The sequence below is a fragment of the Rhinichthys klamathensis genome, unplaced genomic scaffold (genome assembly GCF_029890125.1).
Source record: "Rhinichthys klamathensis goyatoka isolate OS25496 unplaced genomic scaffold, OSU_Roscu_1.1 h1tg001091l_1, whole genome shotgun sequence".
Taxonomy (NCBI): domain Eukaryota; kingdom Metazoa; phylum Chordata; class Actinopteri; order Cypriniformes; family Leuciscidae; genus Rhinichthys; species Rhinichthys klamathensis.
This window is the reverse complement of record NW_026607338.1, coordinates 7,501-29,760: the sequence shown is the minus strand read 5'-3', so window position 1 is coordinate 29,760 and position 22,260 is coordinate 7,501. Positions and strand designations below refer to the sequence as shown.

Below are 22,260 nucleotides of genomic sequence, written 5' to 3'. Positions count from 1 at the left end.
CTCTCTCTCTCTCTCTCTCTCTCTCTCTCTCTCTCTCTCTCTCTCTCTCTCTCTCTCTCTCTCTCTCTCTCTCTCTCTCTCTCTCTCTCTCTCTCTCTCTCACTCACTCACACACACTCTCTCTCTCACAGACACTCACACACACACACACACACACACACACACACACATATAAACTGGTTTTCTCTCTCTCTCTCTCTCTCCTCAGACTGCGTCTTCGGCCCTAAAGCTGAAGCTGATGAGGCTGAGAGCGGCAGTGAAGAGGAGGAGAAGGTCGAGATGGAGGACGAGCGAGGCGGTCCACTGCCGGGATTCAGCAGCACAGAACACCTTCAGCATCACTACATCACATCCCTATGAGTCTCTGCAGTGTGTGTGTGCTTTACATCACATCCCCATGAGTCTCTGCAGTGTGTGTGTGCTTTACATCACATCCCTATGAGTCTCTGAAGTGTGTGTGTCTGCTTTACATCACATCCCTATGAGTATCTGCAGTGTGTGTCTGCTTTACATCACATCCCTATGAGTCTCTGAAGTGTGTGTGTCTGCTTTACATCACATCCCTATGAGTCTCTGCAGTGTGTGTGTGCTTTACATCACATCCCTATGAGTCTCTGCAGTGTGTGTCTGCTTTACATCACATCCCTATGAGTCTCTGAAGTGTGTGTGTCTGCTTTACATCACATCCCTATGAGTCTCTGAAGTGTGTGTGTCTGCTTTACATCACATCCCTATGAGTCTCTGCAGTGTGTGTGTGCTTTACATCACATCCCTATGAGTCTCTGCAGTGTGTGTGTGCTTTACATCACATCCCTATGAGTCTCTGAAGTGTGTGTGTCTGCTTTACATCACATCCCTATGAGTCTCTGCAGTGTGTGTGTGCTTTACATCACATCCCTATGAGTCTCTGAAGTGTGTGTGTCTGCTTTACATCACATCCCTATGAGTCTCTGAAGTGTGTGTGTCTGCTTTACATCACATCCCTATGAGTCTCTGAAGTGTGTGTGTCTGCTTTACATCACATCCCTATGAGTCTCTGAAGTGTGTGTGTCTGCTTTACATCACATCCCTATGAGTATCTGAAGTGTGTGTGTCTGCTTTACATCACATCCCTATGAGTATCTGAAGTGTGTGTCTGCTGTCGTTACTCTGGTTTAACGGTTTCCACCTGTTTCTGCTGCTGTAGAGATCAAGTCTTTATGTATGAAAAGAGGGTGTGGTCCTGTGATGTCATCAATGTAAATGAGATATAGAATTAAAGCCTGTCCTCATTGGGAACCAACAGCTTGTGTCTGATTCATCTTCATAAGCACTAGATTATTCTAATGCCTGTCTGGGTCAAAACAAACATGAGTCTCGTTCAGCTTTCATTTATATCTACAGGACAGAATATTCTCTGTTGTCATGTATAATGTGTAAATGTTGTAGTGTAACTGTGTGAACGCTGTAAGGCGCTATTGCGTCACCATCTGTAATAGATAGACACACACGAGTAAAGCCAGTTCAGTTCAACCACATGCGGTTTACTGTCATCAATACATTACATGATGTCAGAAGTTATTAAAATGATAAATGATGGATCAGCTGAAGCCCCCGGGAGCTCTGTGCTTGGAAGGAAACCTAGCCGAGAACTGGAGAGGTTGGATCCAGCGATATGAACTGTGTCTTATCGCGAGTGGAATCTCAGAGAAATTGGAAAAAATAAACTGTAGCACTTTTCTGCACGTCGCAGGAGACAATGCAATCAAAGTATTCAACACGTTTACATTTGATGATGATGTTGACGACTTCGAGACATTAAAAGAGCTGTTTGCCAAATACTGCGAACCACGATAAAACCTGACACACCTGAGACGTTTGTTCTTTATTAGAGCACAAGGCCAAACAGAGTCGATTGATGCTTATGTGAGTTAACTTAAAGTCCCCGTGAACCGGAAGTTGCAAACGACTTTTCTCCAGTGTTGTGACGTATTTCCGAGAGAAACGGAATACTAAATGAGGCAAAATAGTGGGCGTGGCTTTTTTCCAACTAGCACCTGATTGGATCTAGAAAAGTAGGTGTTTTCATTCAGCCTGTCTACTGTCAGTTGGAGGGGCGTGGTTACGGATGTTAAGCAGACACCCAAACCGTCACACCTACGTCATCAGGGAAGGTCCTCCAAGGCAGAGGGGAGGGGAAATTTCAGATTTTGATTAAAGATTACGAAGCCAAAAAAGTTTTTTGTGTGGATTGACTTGCATGGATGAATTGTTCACCACAAAACGATCAATTTAGGCAAACAAAGTAAGTATGGTCAATTTTGAATTCATGGGGACTTAGAATAAAGCGAAGGAAAGACACACATTAAAGCTAGACTAAAAACACATCTCTTTGGCCTAGCATACACATAACACACTATAGACTTCTATAATTCAATGTTAGGCTGCATAGATTAGGTCAGCCGGAACCGGGAACACTTCCCATAAATCCTGATGTACTCGTTACATCATAAGAAGAATGGCATCTACGCTAATATTAGTCTCTCTGTTTATCCCGAGGATTACCGCAGTCCGCCGGATCCAGGCCGTATCCAGATCTGATGAAGGATAGTGATGTGTCGTTCATGAACGATTCGTTCATTTTGAACAAATCTTTAATATGACATGGGACTACCGAGTTGTCTCACAGAGTGATTTGTTTATTTTGTGTTGACCGCGCATGCGCATTGCGCTACATATGGGTTCTGAATCTGTACTGGAAACAGAAATGATTAGTTCATCGAGTCTTCGGGTTCGGCCGGGTCTCTCTCGAGTCGACTAAGATGAACTCTACTCATTTCTCTTTGACAGCATAGCCTCTATGGGACTGACAGGAAGAACCCGAAGACTCGAGACTCGATGAACTAATGATTTCTCTTTCCGGATCTGGACCGGTACTTCAGTGTATCGTGGCTGTGTCACACCGTACGGCCCACAGACACTGACGAGTCGACATCGATCGACAACTAACGTTTTGAAGTTCGAACCTGAAGACACAAGAGGCGGAGAACAGACGTGATAAATATGAAGTTGCAAAAAGAAAGAACGTCTCGGGTCAGGAAGTGAGGTAAACTAACAGACTGCAATAGCTTGAACTTAAGACCCAACTAATAAATTAACATTTAGTTTTTCTTTATAATTTGACTTTGGCTGCATTGCCCTATAGTTTATTTTTATTTTTCAAATGGAATCAAAATTTTCGTAAGTAGGCTACTAGATGTTTTGGGCTATTTAACATGACATTTTAATTATATTCTGCTTAAATGAACAAAATGAACGTAATGACTCGAAAAAAGATTCGTTCATTTTGCTGAACGAGACTCAAAGATCCGAGTCAGTAAAATGATCCGAACTTCCCACTACTAATGAAGGACCTGCGTCTGGACACACTCCACATCCACATCCACACACACACACACACACACACACACACACCAGATCACCAGATCACGACAACGCAGTCATCCCCGGACCTCGCCCCCCCCCCCCCAAAACAGTAAAACTACATATTTTAGAGTGGCCTTTTATTGTGGCCAGCCTAAGTAAAAGCTGATTAGACAGCCTGCAATAATCCTGCTGTCTAATCAGCATCTTGATATCCCACACCTGTGAGGGGGATGGATTATCTCGGCAAAGGAGAAGTGCTCACTAACACAGATTTAGACAGATTTGTGAACAATATTTGAGAGAAATAGGCTTTTTGTGAACATAGAAAAAGTATTAGATCTTTGAATTCAGCTCATGAAAAATGGGGGCAAAAACAAAAGTGTTGCGTTTATAATTTTGTTCAGTGTAGGTTCGAAGATGCAAACGATTATCCATTATCTCTGCGCAAACCTCAAAAACGCAAACCCGCGAAATCGCAGACGGAGCGAACATGCGCATCATGTGTTCAGTCCATAGGTGTGTGTGTTTGATTATATATGTGTGCAGGCGTGTAGTCCTTCTTCCCAAATCAACCCTCAACAAACTACTTGTCTGGTCTTAAAAAATTATAACACAGACATTTTTGTTGTGTCTGCCAAGCCACGCGAACCGGAATTATCCCGACAACGTTTTATCTGCAGTTTAAATGAGGGTGACTTGACTTGATTGTGAATTTGGAGAACTTACCGAGTCACTGAAAAGGGACTGAATTGTTTGTGGTATTACAAATGACCAGATCAGATGCAGGTTCGGGAACCCGATTTAACCCTACGTAGGTCATCAATAAAATCAATACATTACAGCAAATGCTTCATCCTCTGTGGCCACCTTACATTATGGTCTCCCTCAAGGCTCTATTCTAAGTCCTACATGGTTTTCTTTGTACATGTGTCCTCTGGGTTCTATTTGTCGTCGCTTTTGACATTTCCTATCATATGTACGGAGATGACACACAGATTTTGATCTAGCTCTCAAAGTCGGGAACGAGCAATCCCTCAAGTCCTTGTTGGAAAGTTTGGCTGTCTAAAGACTTTCTTCAACTTAATGAAAAAAAGTCTGAAATTATAACATTTGGTCCACCAAAATTCAAAGAGGAGAGAGCCAGTACTCTTGTTCCATTAGAAATTACGGTAAAAGATATTGTGAGAAATCTTGGTGTAATAATTGCCGTAAAATTGGCGTAAAAAGGCTTCTGACTGGCACTGAAAACAGGGACCACATTACTCCAGTATTATCCTCTCTTCATGGCTGCCGGTTCAGGACAGGATCGATTATAAGATTTTATGAATGTTTTTTAAAGCACTGCATAACATATCCCCAAATTACATTGCGACCTTTAAGGATCTTACATATCATGTAGGACATTAGGATCAACGAACCAACTTTTGCTTGCTGTCCCTTATTCTAAAAAGAAGTCAAAGGGTGACCGAGTTTTTTCAGTTGTGGAACAGTCTTCCCCTTCATAAATGTTTTTATATAAGCATGTTTTATTGATTTTAGTTAACTGTGAAGCACTTTGGGCAACAACGTTGCTATGAAATGTGCTATATAAATAAATAAAAGTTGAAGTTGAAGCTTTACAACAGCAGGAAAACACTGTCGAGAGAATCAAATCTGACATCAGTGACCGACTTATATTATGAACCATATTTACTGTTACTGGATTCATCGAGCCGCTGTTCAGAGAGTTTACATTGTTGCATTACGTTTTACACATGTTATTTCTGTTATTAATGAAGTCAGGTTCTGTGTTTACCTGCTCTCAGCTCATGATTAACCACAACCAGTCGGTAATCCGTGTCAAAGCTGGATAATATCTGCTGATAAAGCCTTTGACCTTGACAGTCTCAGCCAATCATAGCGCAGCACAAGCGCGTTCATCGACTCTTCGGTCTTCATGATTCACTCATTACTGAAGATCTAGAGGAGAGACACAGTCCGAGCTTCATCCGGGCCTGTGAACACACTCATCCGGTGAGTATCAGCTCCCCATTTTCACAGTGCTCCTGTGTTTGACATGTCTATCTGTACATTTAAAGTAGGCCTCTATAAATAGATGTTATAAAAGCAAGTCTTCTGAGCTCATTGAATATGTGTGTGCTGTGAAACTATCAAGATATATCATGACTTGTAAGAAATCCTCTAAAGTCCCCTGTGGTGAAATCCAGCGTTTAATGTTGTTTATGTGTCTATGACAAACCATGTGTAAATTCACAAGTCGACAGCATTGCTGAGTATTTTCTGCTTAAAACTGCAGTGAACCAAAGACAGTCTCAAAAACACGCTGGTGTTTCTGACGTCACAAACGACCTTGTAACCAATCAGATCAACGTGTGATCGTCAACCAGTGGATCTCTGAGCTGAGTGAGTGGAGGCGGGGCTCATTTGCATAGTCATATGCATACTAAATGAGGCGAGGGTGTCGAGTTACAATCAAGATATTTTAAGAAATGAGGAATTTTTTTTCACAGGAATAAACGTTAATTTAATTTTGGTGATTACATTTTTTTTAAGGGATACAATTATTGACCACAGGGGGACCTTAAACACTGAGATGTGCTAAACTCCTTGATGAAGTTTTCGCCGTTCGAGGGTGATGTCGGTCCCGAGCGAGACGCCTCTACTGCCCCCCGCAGGCCAGGAGGAGGTTTTCTTCAAGACTTACATCCCACCCGCTCGAGACGCCATTCATCTGCCCATTCACATCTTCTACATCATCCTCGCTTCCATCGTGATAGTGACCACGCTCTACGCCATCATCGGACACCTCATGAAGGACCTGCTCCACGACCTGGCAGGTGAGCGTTCACATCTATACTTCTGATGCCTTTACTGACACGTTTCAGGGTCAGAGGTGAGAGGTCAGCTGTCCTGGCTCCTGTCCAGGGTGAGAGGTCAGCTTATCCTGGCTCCTGGTCGGGGTCATAGGTCAGCTTGTCCCGGCTCCTGGTCGGGGTCAGAGGTCAGCTGTCCCGGCTCCTGTCCAGGGTCATAGGTCAGCTTGTCCTGGCTCCTGGTCGGGGTCATAGGTCAGCTTTCCCGGCTCCTGGTCGGGGTCAGAGGTCAGCTTGTCCCAGCTCCTGGTCGGGGTCAGAGGTCAGCTGTCCCGGCTCCTGGTCGGGGTCAGAGGTCAGCTGTCCCGGCTCCTGGTCGGGGTCAGAGGTCAGCTTGTCCTGGCTCCTGGTCGGGGTCATAGGTCAGCTTGTCCCGGCTGCTGGTCAGGGTCAGAGGTCAGCTGTCCCGGCTCCTGGCCGAGGTCAGAGGTCAGCTGTCCCGGCTCCTGTCCAGGGTCAGAGATTAGCTTATCCTGGCTCCTGGTCGGGGTCATAGGTCAGCTTTCCCGGCTCCTGGTCGGGGTCAGAGGTCAGCTTGTCCCGGCTCCTGGTCGGGGTCAGAGGTCAGCTGTCCCGGCTCCTGGTCAGGGTCAGAGGTCAGCTGTCCTGGCTCCTGGTCGGGGTCAGAGGTCAGTTGTTCCGGCTCCTGGCCGGGGTCAGAGGTCAGAGGTCAGCTGTCCCGGTTTGTCTCCTCAGACTGCCTGTTCGGGCCTCAGCCGGAGGAAGAGGAGATCAACCTGTGCGAGAACAAAGACAAGTTCATGGTGGACTGGTGTCCAGAGAGCAGCCCGGAGCTGGAGGAGCTGGCCCGCGCCGAGGAGATCCGTGTGCTGATGGAGGGAGGCTGCTTCACCCCGGCCGTCTGGGTCATCTCTGACGGCACCGAGCCCAGAGCGCCCCGGACCGGCCCGCGGGTCGCCTTCGGGAAGAACGTGTAGAGTCCGATACAGCGGGAGATGCTCACGGGATATATTATACTGATGGGTTCTGCTCCGGTTTAGTGGAGCTGTCGGGACGCCCTGCTGGTCTCCGCCAGTACTGCATCCTTTGCAACAGTGGTTTTCATGGATCCTGGTTCTGGAGACCTAAAAGTCTGGCGACCTAAAAGTCTAAAACAAGAAGATCCCCAGACAGCAACATAGTGTCGGCCCAGATCCGGCCCACATCTGGCACGCGTTGAATCCACATGTACCAGATGTGGGCCGGATCTGGGCCGACACTGGCTACGTTTACATGGAACCAAATAATCCGTTAGTAATGTATTGACGGCTCAATCGCACTGAAAAGCCTTCATGTAAAACACCTTAATCGACCCGATTGAGCTCGATCCCAATGAGATTTCGATCAGATTGAAAGTTGTGTTTTTTCCTTTTCTAATCCGATCGAGAGAACATGTGAACACTTGATCGGACTGTCTCTGCGTGTGTGAAGTGGAGCCGGATGACGGCCACCAGACTCTCACACACACACCACTGGGTTTGGGCAGTTTTACTGTGTGATCAATATAAGCAGCGGCACAGCGGCTCATACGCTCATCTACTCCTAATCATGACCAGAAATGGATAAATATTAAGTCTGCTGTTTAAAACAAATAAAGAACCAATGTAGGAGAATGGTTATTATTAACATCGGAAGCTCTGTATATTCGTGCAGTGAGCGCATGTCAAACAATCAATACTGATTTGAAGCTTGTGACGTATAAACACACACATCAACCCGATCACATCTTCAGTGTTCATGATAACATACATTCAGATTCATCAAACCCTATCCCAGATTCATCAATCGGAATGAATTCAGTCCGATTGAAACTAAAGTTGTGCATGTAAACGCAGCCACTGTGTTGCTGTCTGGGTCTGTTCTCTGATGATTAAAACAATAAAAAAATATACATTTGATTCAAATCTTTTATTCAAATCAATATGTTTAAAAGAATGTGTAACAGTTTGACTCCCCATGCAAAAATAAGAAAAAGTCACAGTGAGCTTTGATTTTGTGAAGTTTAAGAGTGACTCTGGATTCGAGCATCACGTCGAGACTGGAACCGGCACAGCAGAACCGGATTAAAAATGACCCGAATTTGTGTGGAATTTGCAGTGACGTGTCCAATGCAGGAATGTGCTTGAATCGAATTTAAGGAAGGAGAATTAAAACAGAGTGAAATTCATCGAGATGCAGTTGTGTGCCGATACATTTCATCTTTTCAAATATTAATAAACATATGAAGAATTTCCAAAAACATGACATGATATTCAGTGATTTAAGTAATGATTGATGCCTGAAAATCAGCATGCCATTTATATATTTCATTATAGGTTATTTAATAAATAAACTTTCAATGAATGTGTGAATTTACTTAATATTAAGCTATATAATCAAATCAGAATTTTAATGTGATGTCACTGTGTTGAATTTAGTAAACTCCTCTTCCTGTCATTCCAGTTCAACTTCCTGTGTGAGTGTGATCATGTGACCAGTTCGATCAAATTCACTCTAATTAACCAAAAGGTTAATAGAATCTGAAGTGAGGATAAGCATCATGTTTTTGTTTGTTTGTTTCAATTGCAGAACAGCATAATTGTTTTAAGAACAGTCAGACTCTCCGCACATTATTTGTGACTACATGATAAATGCTTATCCAAGGTAGAAAACCTCAATAAATATTAGAGAAATTTACAAGCCTGAAAAGGCAATTTCTTTAGTGAATATAAATGTTTCTAGTTTTGCTCAGTTATTTCACCGACCAGAAATCGCTGTTTGTGGCTAAAAATCAAAACGGCGAGTAAATGTAAAGGATCTTAATCGCGTTGATCAGTGCACAGTTGCGCATGCGCACTGCAGCTGATGTTCTGATGCCTTCTCTCGGCTCCGGTTCGGCTGAGGTTCGGCTGATGTGGGTCAAATGTAACCAGAGGAAGATTCATTCGGGCTCGTGCATGTAGGACAGACACACAGAACCGAGCGGGCGCGCGCAGCATCTGTCCTCGTGCACGCGCACAGAATGCCGAACGAGCATCACCTTTGTCGTCGGTTCTGCCCTGAGGAATAACGGGAATAACGACACACCGACAGATGGAGGAATGATCGGTACCGGCCCGGTGTTTGACCATGAGCTGGACCGACGGCGCGGAGAGCGCGTGCAGGTGAGAATGCGCGTGAACACATTGATCCGCAGTGATTCTTTATATCGCACGGGCCTTTATTCTTTATATCAGCGCAGTTTATTTGACATCAGGACTAATATTCAGATTCAAGAGCTTCATCCATCAGTGGCTGCAGATGAAACAGTGATGTGTCCGCATTATGGGACCCAGGAATAGACTTGTGTCCTCTGTAGTGGACATATATTCCAGTGAGTGACTGTGATATCGTGTCTCAGTTGTAAGACTGGATGTCCTGTGAAGACAAGAGCAGATTTAGGGCTTTTCAGAGATACCAAATGTTCGGAAGTTTCACAATGACAACTGCCTCTCCTTTAAAAACTGACATTCATTTAGTGATCAAATGTAACACTCTAATGAAAATATGATAATGTTTGTATCATTTAAATCTGACACATTTTTTAATTGTTTGTCATAAATAGACACCTAAGGAAACTTTTATAAGGTTTCAAATCAAAATATGATGTTACGAAACAAGACATTGATTTCACACATGTACACTGTCACTGTAGAGGACACCGGGACTAAAGCATGTTTAGCAGGCATCAGGGGACACACTAGTGAATAGGGAAATAAATTATATTTCAATATTCCTATATGAAATATTACATACTATCATGAAAATCTTGTCAATTACTTCTCCCATTATTACGCTTCTTTTTTCATTACGGGTTGCCCCAAAAAGACATTAATATGCTAATTAGATTCAATGTATGTATATATTTTATCAAATGGGAAAACCCGCTTATGGCCATTTTACACACATATTGCTATATCAAATCATTCTGTTATATCTTTCATAACATAGTTTTCATAACATATACAAAGTTTGGTACATAAAATCCTAAAACCTAAAAATTGATTGGTGATTTAAAAAAAAGACATTGTATTTGCCTATACATGTCTATTCATGTCTTTTTATTTAAAAAAAAATGTGGTCCTGTGCTCTAGACCCGAGAACGAGTGTCGCCGCGACCCGGCGCTGAAGAGCTCAGACCCAGTGCTGGAGTTCAGATGGAGATACTGCTGAGATCTCTGAGATCGAGAGCTCTGCTTCCCACACTGAGACCCAGTGCTGGAGTTCAGATGGAGATACTGCTGAGATCTCTGAGATCGAGAGCTGTGCTTCCCACACTGAGTCCCAGTGCTGGAGTTCAGATGGAGATACTGCTGAGATCTCAGAGATCGAGAGCTGTGCTTCCCACACTGAGACCCAGTGCTGGAGTTCAGATGGAGATACTGCTGAGATCTCTGAGATCGAGAGCTCTGCTTCCCACACTGAGTCCCAGTGCTGGAGTTCAGATGGAGATACTGCTGAGATCTCTGAGATCGAGAGCTGTGCTTCCCACACTGAGTCCCAGTGCTGGAGTTCAGATGGAGATACTGCTGAGATCTCAGAGATCGAGAGCTGTGCTCCCACACTGAGACCCAGTGCTGGAGTTCAGATGGAGATACTGCTGAGATCTCAGAGATCGAGAGCTGTGCTCCCACACTGAGTCCCAGTGCTGGAGTTCAGATGGAGATACTGCTGAGATCTCTGAGATCGAGAGCTCTGCTTCCCACACTGAGTCCCAGTGCTGGAGTTCAGATGGAGATACTGCTGAGATCTCTGAGATCGAGAGTTGTGCTTCCCACACTGAGACCCAGTGCTGGAGTTCAGATGGAGAGACTGCTGAGATCTCTGAGATCGAGAGCTGTGCTCCCACACTGAGACCCAGTGCTGGAGTTCAGATGGAGATACTGCTGAGATCTCAGAGATCGAGAGCTGTGCTCCCACACTGAGTCCCAGTGCTGGAGTTCAGATGGAGATACTGCTGAGATCTCTGAGATCGAGAGCTCTGCTTCCCACACTGAGTCCCAGTGCTGGAGTTCAGATGGAGATACTGCTGAGATCTCAGAGATCGAGAGCTGTGCTTCCCACACTGAGACCCAGTGCTGGAGTTCAGATGGAGAGACTGCTGAGATCTCTGAGATCGAGAGCTGTGCTCCCACACTGAGACCCAGTGCTGGAGTTCAGATGGAGATACTGCTGAGATCTCAGAGATCGAGAGCTGTGCTCCCACACTGAGTCCCAGTGCTGGAGTTCAGATGGAGATACTGCTGAGATCTCAGAGATCGAGAGCTGTGCTTCCCACACTGAGTCCCAGTGCTGGAGTTCAGATGGAGAGACTGCGGAGATCTCAGAGATCGAGAGCTGTGCTTCCCACACTGAGTCCCAGTGCTGGAGTTCAGATGGAGATACTGCTGAGATCTCTGAGATCGAGAGCTGTGCTTCCCACACTGAGACCCAGTGCTGGAGTTCAGATGGAGATACTGCGGAGATCTCAGAGATCGAGAGCTGTGCTTCCCACACTGAGTCCCAGTGCTGGAGTTCAGATGGAGATACTGCTGAGATCTCTGAGATCGAGAGCTGTGCTTCCCACACTGAGACCCAGTGCTGGAGTTCAGATGGAGCTACTGCTGAGATCTCTGAGATCGAGAGCTGTGCTCCCACACTGAGTCCCAGTGCTGGAGTTCAGATAGAGATACTGCTGAGATCTCTGAGATCGAGAGCTGTGCTTCCCACACTGAGTCCCAGTGCTGGAGTTCAGATGGAGATACTGCTGAGATCTCAGAGATCGAGTGCTGTGCTTCCCACACTGAGTCCCAGTGCTGGAGTTCAGATGGAGATACTGCTGAGATCTCTGAGATCGAGAGCTGTGCTTCCCACACTGAGTCCCAGTGCTGGAGTTCAGATGGAGATACTGCTGAGATCTCTGAGATCGAGAGCTGTGCTTCCCATACTGAGACACAGTGCTGGAGTTCAGATGGAGATACTGCTGAGATCTCAGAGATCGAGAGCTGTGCTTCCCACACTGAGACCCAGTGCTGGAGTTCAGATGGAGATACTGCTGAGATCTCTGAGATCGAGAGCTGTGCTTCCCACACTGAGTCCCAGTGCTGGAGTTCAGATGGAGATACTGCTGAGATCTCTGAGATCGAGAGCTGTGCTTCCCACACTGAGTCCCAGTGCTGGAGTTCAGATGGAGATACTGCTGAGATCTCTGAGATCGAGAGCTGTGCTTCCCACACTGAGTCCCAGTGCTGGAGTTCAGATGGAGATACTGCTGAGATCTCTGAGATCGAGAGCTGTGCTTCCCACACTGAGTCCCAGTGCTGGAGTTCAGATAGAGATACTGCTGAGATCTCTGAGATCGAGAGCTGTGCTTCCCATACTGAGTCCCAGTGCTGGAGTTCAGATGGAGATACTGCTGAGATCTCAGAGATCGAGAGCTGTGCTTCCCACACTGAGTCCCAGTGCTGGAGTTCAGATGGAGATACTGCTGAGATCTCAGAGATCGAGAGCTGTGCTTCCCACACTGAGTCCCAGTGCTGGAGTTCAGATGGAGATACTGCTGAGATCTCAGAGATCGAGAGCTGTGCTTCCCACACTGAGTCCCAGTGCTGGAGTTCAGATGGAGATACTGCTGAGATCTCTGAGATCGAGAGCTGTGCTTCCCATACTGAGTCCCAGTGCTGGAGTTCAGATAGAGATACTGCTGAGATCTCTGAGATCGAGAGCTGTGCTTCCCATACTGAGTCCCAGTGCTGGAGTTCAGATGGAGATACTGCTGAGATCTCTGAGATCGAGAGCTGTGCTTCCCATACTGAGTCCCAGTGCTGGAGTTCAGATGGAGATACTGCTGAGATCTCTGAGATCGAGAGCTCTGCTTCCCACACTGAGTCCCAGTGCTGGAGTTCAGATGGAGATACTGCTGAGTTCTCAGAGATCGAGGGCTGTGCTCCCACACTGAGTCCCAGTGCTGGAGTTCAGATGGAGATACTGCTGAGATCTCTGAGATCGAGAGCTGTGCTTCCCACACTGAGACCCAGTGCTGGAGTTCAGATGGAGATACTGCTGAGATCTCTGAGATCGAGAGCTGTGCTTCCCATACTGAGTCCCAGTGCTGGAGTTCAGATGGAGATACTGCTGAGATCTCTGAGATCGAGAGCTGTGCTTCCCACACTGAGACCCAGTGCTGGAGTTCAGATAGAGATACTGCTGAGATCTCTGAGATCGAGAGCTGTGCTTCCCACACTGAGTCCCAGTGCTGGAGTTCAGATGGAGATACTGCTGAGATCTCTGAGATCGAGAGCTGTGCTTCCCACACTGAGTCCCAGTGCTGGAGTTCAGATGGAGATACTGCTGAGATCTCTGAGATCGAGAGCTGTGCTTCCCACACTGAGACCCAGTGCTGGAGTTCAGATGGAGAGACTGCTGAGATCTCTGAGATCGAGAGCTGTGCTTCCCACACTGAGTCCCAGTGCTGGAGTTCAGATGGAGAGACTGCTGAGATCTCTGAGATCGAGAGCTGTGCTTCCCACACTGAGACCCAGTGCTGGAGTTCAGATGGAGATACTGCTGAGATCTCAGAGATCGAGAGCTGTGCTTCCCACACTGAGACCCAGTGCTGGAGTTCAGATGGAGATACTGCTGAGATCTCTGAGATCGAGAGCTGTGCTTCCCACACTGAGACCCAGTGCTGGAGTTCAGATGGAGATACTGCTGAGATCTCTGAGATCGAGAGCTGTGCTTCCCACACTGAGACCCAGTGCTGGAGTTCAGATGGAGATACTGCTGAGATCTCAGAGATCGAGAGCTGTGCTCCCACACTGAGTCCCAGTGCTGGAGTTCAGATGGAGATACTGCTGAGATCTCTGAGATCGAGAGCTGTGCTTCCCACACTGAGTCCCAGTGCTGGAGTTCAGATAGAGATACTGCTGAGATCTCTGAGATCGAGAGCTGTGCTTCCCATACTGAGTCCCAGTGCTGGAGTTCAGATGGAGATACTGCTGAGATCTCAGAGATCGAGAGCTGTGCTTCCCACACTGAGACCCAGTGCTGGAGTTCAGATGGAGATACTGCTGAGATCTCTGAGATCGAGAGCTGTGCTTCCCATACTGAGTCCCAGTGCTGGAGTTCAGATAGAGATACTGCTGAGATCTCTGAGATCGAGAGCTGTGCTTCCCATACTGAGTCCCAGTGCTGGAGTTCAGATGGAGATACTGCTGAGATCTCTGAGATCGAGAGCTGTGCTTCCCATACTGAGTCCCAGTGCTGGAGTTCAGATGGAGATACTGCTGAGATCTCTGAGATCGAGAGCTCTGCTTCCCACACTGAGTCCCAGTGCTGGAGTTCAGATGGAGATACTGCTGAGTTCTCAGAGATCGAGGGCTGTGCTCCCACACTGAGTCCCAGTGCTGGAGTTCAGATGGAGATACTGCTGAGATCTCTGAGATCGAGAGCTGTGCTTCCCACACTGAGACCCAGTGCTGGAGTTCAGATGGAGATACTGCTGAGATCTCTGAGATCGAGAGCTGTGCTTCCCATACTGAGTCCCAGTGCTGGAGTTCAGATGGAGATACTGCTGAGATCTCTGAGATCGAGAGCTGTGCTTCCCACACTGAGACCCAGTGCTGGAGTTCAGATAGAGATACTGCTGAGATCTCTGAGATCGAGAGCTGTGCTTCCCACACTGAGACCCAGTGCTGGAGTTCAGATGGAGATACTGCGGAGATCTCAGAGATCGAGAGCTGTGCTTCCCACACTGAGTCCCAGTGCTGGAGTTCAGATGGAGATACTGCTGAGATCTCTGAGATCGAGAGCTGTGCTTCCCACACTGAGACCCAGTGCTGGAGTTCAGATGGAGCTACTGCTGAGATCTCTGAGATCGAGAGCTGTGCTCCCACACTGAGTCCCAGTGCTGGAGTTCAGATAGAGATACTGCTGAGATCTCTGAGATCGAGAGCTGTGCTTCCCACACTGAGTCCCAGTGCTGGAGTTCAGATGGAGATACTGCTGAGATCTCAGAGATCGAGTGCTGTGCTTCCCACACTGAGTCCCAGTGCTGGAGTTCAGATGGAGATACTGCTGAGATCTCTGAGATCGAGAGCTGTGCTTCCCACACTGAGTCCCAGTGCTGGAGTTCAGATGGAGATACTGCTGAGATCTCTGAGATCGAGAGCTGTGCTTCCCATACTGAGACACAGTGCTGGAGTTCAGATGGAGATACTGCTGAGATCTCAGAGATCGAGAGCTGTGCTTCCCACACTGAGACCCAGTGCTGGAGTTCAGATGGAGATACTGCTGAGATCTCTGAGATCGAGAGCTGTGCTTCCCACACTGAGTCCCAGTGCTGGAGTTCAGATGGAGATACTGCTGAGATCTCTGAGATCGAGAGCTGTGCTTCCCACACTGAGTCCCAGTGCTGGAGTTCAGATGGAGATACTGCTGAGATCTCTGAGATCGAGAGCTGTGCTTCCCACACTGAGTCCCAGTGCTGGAGTTCAGATGGAGATACTGCTGAGATCTCTGAGATCGAGAGCTGTGCTTCCCACACTGAGTCCCAGTGCTGGAGTTCAGATAGAGATACTGCTGAGATCTCTGAGATCGAGAGCTGTGCTTCCCATACTGAGTCCCAGTGCTGGAGTTCAGATGGAGATACTGCTGAGATCTCAGAGATCGAGAGCTGTGCTTCCCACACTGAGTCCCAGTGCTGGAGTTCAGATGGAGATACTGCTGAGATCTCAGAGATCGAGAGCTGTGCTTCCCACACTGAGTCCCAGTGCTGGAGTTCAGATGGAGATACTGCTGAGATCTCAGAGATCGAGAGCTGTGCTTCCCACACTGAGTCCCAGTGCTGGAGTTCAGATGGAGAGACTGCTGAGATCTCTGAGATCGAGAGCTGTGCTTCCCACACTGAGTCCCAGTGCTGGAGTTCAGATGGAGATACTGCTGAGATCTCTGAGATCGAGAGCTCTGCTTCCCACACTGAGTCCCAGTGCTGGAGTTCAGATGGAGAGACTGCTGAGATCTCTGAGATCGAGAGCTGTGCTTCCCACACTGAGTCCCAGTGCTGGAGTTCAGATGGAGATACTGCTGAGATCTCTGAGATCGAGAGCTGTGCTTCCCACACTGAGACCCAGTGCTGGAGTTCAGATGGAGATACTGCTGAGATCTCTGAGATCGAGAGCTCTGCTTCCCACACTGAGTCCCAGTGCTGGAGTTCAGATGGAGATACTGCTGAGATCTCAGAGATCGAGAGCTGTGCTCCCACACTGAGTCCCAGTGCTGGAGTTCAGATGGAGATACTGCTGAGATCTCTGAGATCGAGAGCTGTGCTTCCCACACTGAGTCCCAGTGCTGGAGTTCAGATAGAGATACTGCTGAGATCTCTGAGATCGAGAGCTGTGCTTCCCATACTGAGTCCCAGTGCTGGAGTTCAGATGGAGATACTGCTGAGATCTCTGAGATCGAGAGCTGTGCTTCCCATACTGAGTCCCAGTGCTGGAGTTCAGATAGAGATACTGCTGAGATCTCTGAGATCGAGAGCTGTGCTTCCCATACTGAGTCCCAGTGCTGGAGTTCAGATGGAGATACTGCTGAGATCTCTGAGATCGAGAGCTGTGCTTCCCATACTGAGTCCCAGTGCTGGAGTTCAGATGGAGATACTGCTGAGATCTCTGAGATCGAGAGCTCTGCTTCCCACACTGAGTCCCAGTGCTGGAGTTCAGATGGAGATACTGCTGAGTTCTCAGAGATCGAGGGCTGTGCTCCCACACTGAGTCCCAGTGCTGGAGTTCAGATGGAGATACTGCTGAGATCTCTGAGATCGAGAGCTGTGCTTCCCACACTGAGACCCAGTGCTGGAGTTCAGATGGAGATACTGCTGAGATCTCTGAGATCGAGAGCTGTGCTTCCCATACTGAGTCCCAGTGCTGGAGTTCAGATGGAGATACTGCTGAGATCTCTGAGATCGAGAGCTGTGCTTCCCACACTGAGACCCAGTGCTGGAGTTCAGATAGAGATACTGCTGAGATCTCTGAGATCGAGAGCTGTGCTTCCCACACTGAGTCCCAGTGCTGGAGTTCAGATGGAGATACTGCTGAGATCTCTGAGATCGAGAGCTGTGCTTCCCACACTGAGTCCCAGTGCTGGAGTTCAGATGGAGATACTGCTGAGATCTCTGAGATCGAGAGCTGTGCTTCCCACACTGAGACCCAGTGCTGGAGTTCAGATGGAGAGACTGCTGAGATCTCTGAGATCGAGAGCTGTGCTTCCCACACTGAGTCCCAGTGCTGGAGTTCAGATGGAGAGACTGCTGAGATCTCTGAGATCGAGAGCTGTGCTTCCCACACTGAGACCCAGTGCTGGAGTTCAGATGGAGATACTGCTGAGATCTCAGAGATCGAGAGCTGTGCTTCCCACACTGAGACCCAGTGCTGGAGTTCAGATGGAGATACTGCTGAGATCTCTGAGATCGAGAGCTGTGCTTCCCACACTGAGACCCAGTGCTGGAGTTCAGATGGAGATACTGCTGAGATCTCTGAGATCGAGAGCTGTGCTTCCCACACTGAGACCCAGTGCTGGAGTTCAGATGGAGATACTGCTGAGATCTCAGAGATCGAGAGCTGTGCTCCCACACTGAGTCCCAGTGCTGGAGTTCAGATGGAGATACTGCTGAGATCTCTGAGATCGAGAGCTGTGCTTCCCACACTGAGTCCCAGTGCTGGAGTTCAGATAGAGATACTGCTGAGATCTCTGAGATCGAGAGCTGTGCTTCCCATACTGAGTCCCAGTGCTGGAGTTCAGATGGAGATACTGCTGAGATCTCAGAGATCGAGAGCTGTGCTTCCCACACTGAGACCCAGTGCTGGAGTTCAGATGGAGATACTGCTGAGATCTCTGAGATCGAGAGCTGTGCTTCCCATACTGAGTCCCAGTGCTGGAGTTCAGATAGAGATACTGCTGAGATCTCTGAGATCGAGAGCTGTGCTTCCCATACTGAGTCCCAGTGCTGGAGTTCAGATGGAGATACTGCTGAGATCTCTGAGATCGAGAGCTGTGCTTCCCATACTGAGTCCCAGTGCTGGAGTTCAGATGGAGATACTGCTGAGATCTCTGAGATCGAGAGCTCTGCTTCCCACACTGAGTCCCAGTGCTGGAGTTCAGATGGAGATACTGCTGAGTTCTCAGAGATCGAGGGCTGTGCTCCCACACTGAGTCCCAGTGCTGGAGTTCAGATGGAGATACTGCTGAGATCTCTGAGATCGAGAGCTGTGCTTCCCACACTGAGACCCAGTGCTGGAGTTCAGATGGAGATACTGCTGAGATCTCTGAGATCGAGAGCTGTGCTTCCCATACTGAGTCCCAGTGCTGGAGTTCAGATGGAGATACTGCTGAGATCTCTGAGATCGAGAGCTGTGCTTCCCACACTGAGACCCAGTGCTGGAGTTCAGATAGAGATACTGCTGAGATCTCTGAGATCGAGAGCTGTGCTTCCCACACTGAGTCCCAGTGCTGGAGTTCAGATGGAGATACTGCTGAGATCTCTGAGATCGAGAGCTGTGCTTCCCACACTGAGTCCCAGTGCTGGAGTTCAGATGGAGATACTGCTGAGATCTCTGAGATCGAGAGCTGTGCTTCCCACACTGAGACCCAGTGCTGGAGTTCAGATGGAGAGACTGCTGAGATCTCTGAGATCGAGAGCTGTGCTTCCCACACTGAGTCCCAGTGCTGGAGTTCAGATGGAGAGACTGCTGAGATCTCTGAGATCGAGAGCTGTGCTTCCCACACTGAGACCCAGTGCTGGAGTTCAGATGGAGATACTGCTGAGATCTCAGAGATCGAGAGCTGTGCTTCCCACACTGAGACCCAGTGCTGGAGTTCAGATGGAGATACTGCTGAGATCTCTGAGATCGAGAGCTGTGCTTCCCACACTGAGACCCAGTGCTGGAGTTCAGATGGAGATACTGCTGAGATCTCTGAGATCGAGAGCTGTGCTTCCCACACTGAGTCCCAGTGCTGGAGTTCAGATGGAGATACTGCTGAGATCTCAGAGATCGAGAGCTGTGCTTCCCACACTGAGACCCAGTGCTGGAGTTCAGATGGAGAGACTGCTGAGATCTCTGAGATCGAGAGCTGTGCTTCCCACACTGAGACCCAGTGCTGGAGTTCAGATGGAGATACTGCTGAGATCTCAGAGATCGAGAGCTGTGCTTCCCACACTGAGACACACTTTTTTTTACCTTTATGAATAACTTTATAAAATAAATAATGTTTTAAATAAAAAAAAATCAATAGAGAAATATGCAATGATGGTAAAAACAAAGTTATACTTTTAAATATTAAACTAAAACTGCCAGTAGGTGTCTTAAAGGGAGAGTTTACCCAAAAATGAACATTAGCCCATGATTATGATTATAACTAGCCCATGAAAAATGTTACTTTGTAATGTGTTATTTATGATGGATAGATGCAATTTTATGATGAACGGATGCACTTTTATGATGGACAGATGCACTTTTATGATGGATAGATGCATTTTTATGATGGATAGATGCATTTATACTGGACAGATGCACTTTTATGATGGATAGATGCACTTTTATGATGGATAGATGCATTTATGATGGACAGATGCACTTTTATGATGGACAGATGCACTTTTATGATTGATAGATGCACTTTTATGATGGGTAGATGCACTTTTATGATGGATAGATGCATTTTTGATAGACAGATGCACTTTTATGATGGACAGATGCACTTTTATGATGGTTAGATGCATTTTTGATGGACAGATGCACTTATGATGGATAGATGCACTTTTATGATGGATAGATGCATTTTTGATGGACAGATGCACTTTTATGATGGACAGATGCACTTTTATGATGGATAGATGCATTTTTGATGGACAGATGCACTTTTATGATGGACAGATGCACTTTTATGATAGATAGATGCATTTTTGATGGACAGATGCACTTTTATGATGGACAGATGCACTTTTATGATGGATAGATGCACTTTTATGATGGAAAGATGCGCTTTTATGATGGATAGATGCACTTTTATGATGGACAGATGCACTTTTATGATGGATAGATGCACTTTTATGATGATAGATGCACTTTTATGATGGATAGATGCACTTTTATGGACTTTTAATATAACTCTGAATGTATTCGTCTGAAAGAAGAATGTCATACACCTAGGATGGCTTGAGACTGAGAGTGAGTTAGTCATGGGCTAATTTTCATTTTTGGGTGAACTATCCCTTTAATAAGCTATATAATCAGCTGTATCTATCTATTCATTCATTCAGTAACGAAGCTGTATTTATGAATGAATCATTGAATGATTGACTCAGGATTCGTTCAAAGCTGCAGAATTGTTCACGAAACAGATTGTAGCGATTATACGCACGTATAAATATAATTAATTATTACTCACAACGGATTATGATCGATAATTAATAATTTAATTATTCTCAGAATTTACTGTAGCAGAATCAATAGTATGATAATTTTATCAGTTCATCCAATGAACGGAAAGCATAAACAATTATTAATTCTAGGAAATATAATATCTTATAGCCAAGAAAGACTAATTCCCACCTAACAGCTAAATTAAGAAATAAATCAAGGGTCAAAGCATAGGTAACTTAGATCGAAGTTCAAGACAATAAATCTGTAAGCACATAACACAAGTAATGCTTCTCTTTTCAAATACAAACAATACTTTATTGATTATAAGCCTATGACTAACACACATAAAACTAATATAACACAAACACACGCACACGCATTCATACAAGTTGAAGAAAGACAGAGAGTGAGGAAGAATGAGTTTTAGGAGTTAGATGGTGATATCCCAAGTTTCTATATGCACTTAAAAGACATGACCTGAACGAACCATCAATAATTAATTTCACCCTTTTATCGTTTCTTAGGCGGGTAATTCAATTTGATATTAAAATCACCAGTTCAGTTAAAAGTCTGGAGGTACTTGCTTGTCCTTGCTTTGGGGTTCCCTTTTGTCGTGAAGGGGGTTCCCGGGTCCGTGGTTTGGCTGGCGGTCTCCTCGTGCTTGATAGATCTTGGGCAGCCAGTCACGTGGTGTGTTGGCGGATGGATGAAAGTCTTTGAAGTTGGAAGCGTGTTGCAGTCGAAACGTTTTAAACGAAACTTTGCAGCAAAACTTAACTTAGCACCGAGACTTTTAACGGAAAAGAAAACAAACTAAGAAAAGAAAGAAAAGTGTCGAGATGGCTTGAATTAAATCTTTTTTAACCCATATCTTGATTTGGGTCATTTGTCTCTGCGTCTACATGGTTACTATAACCATCGTTGGCTCCACCCGGCTTGTTCTGCCGAAAGAGAGCATAAGAGCATCACAAGAGAGCATCACAAGAGAGAGAGGGCAAGAGCAGAGGGCAAGAGCATCACAAGAGAGCGGATCACAAGAAGCAGAGGTCAGGTGACTTCTTGTTAGGGCCTCTTGTTTCACCATTTCTGAACAGATCTGTTCTTGCCAAATTATAAAACATTGACAACGTCCTTCCTTTAGTTAAGATTATGTATGACAGCTTCACTTGTGTGGGTTTCATTCTCGTTGTCGCTACAAGATGTTTGCTGTAGTTCTGCTGTGGCTTTCGTTGCAAAATAGAGTAAATACTGACAGTACTGTGTTTAAAATGCACATTTTGTTTGTTGACCTGTTGTATAATAATCAATGTCACGTTTGCAGTAGTGTGGATATTTGGGAACAATTGCATTCTTGCTCGTTATCAACATTAAATAGCAACAACTCACACAAGGTATGTTTTAGTATCAAAGAAAGTTTGAGTCTTAAATCCAACCTAAATCCACTCTGTGTCTATATTTGTTCTCCGTGCCAGTAAGTGCTGATCCCCACTTTTACAAAGGTACATTGTCGAGAACGGCAGTAATGTAGTGTGATTTGCTGAAGCAGCATCAGCTCTGCACACAATCTG

At 46.3% G+C, this 22,260-nt stretch overlaps 1 protein-coding gene and 1 long non-coding RNA gene across 2 annotated transcripts in view; both read left to right on the top strand.

The window, feature by feature from the left end:
* Positions 1-5,985: 5,985 nt before the first annotated feature.
* LOC130079501 (uncharacterized) lies at positions 5,986-7,257 on the top strand. The gene is made up of 2 exons (XM_056244778.1): positions 5,986-6,242; positions 6,975-7,257. Exons 1-2 carry the CDS (start codon positions 6,041-6,043, stop codon positions 7,214-7,216), a joined length of 444 nt encoding a protein of 147 aa, XP_056100753.1. The 5' UTR covers positions 5,986-6,040; the 3' UTR covers positions 7,217-7,257.
* Positions 7,258-9,109: 1,852 nt separating this feature from the next.
* LOC130079502 (uncharacterized) overlaps positions 9,110-22,260 on the top strand; it is a 14,171-nt gene continuing 1,020 nt past the window's right edge. Inside the window, exon 1 of the long non-coding RNA XR_008806467.1 lies at positions 9,110-9,421. This is a non-coding gene — a long non-coding RNA (uncharacterized LOC130079502). The remainder of the gene's footprint in view (positions 9,422-22,260) is intronic.

Excerpts from the sequence above, each read along its gene's own strand:
- LOC130079501 (XM_056244778.1), top strand. The coding sequence starts at position 6,041 with ATGTCGGTCCCGAGCGAGACGCCTCTACTGCCCCCCGCAGGCCAGGAG. Across the intron at positions 6,243-6,974 it reads CCTGCTCCACGACCTGGCAG|ACTGCCTGTTCGGGCCTCAG; the intron begins GTGAGCGTTCAC and ends TTGTCTCCTCAG.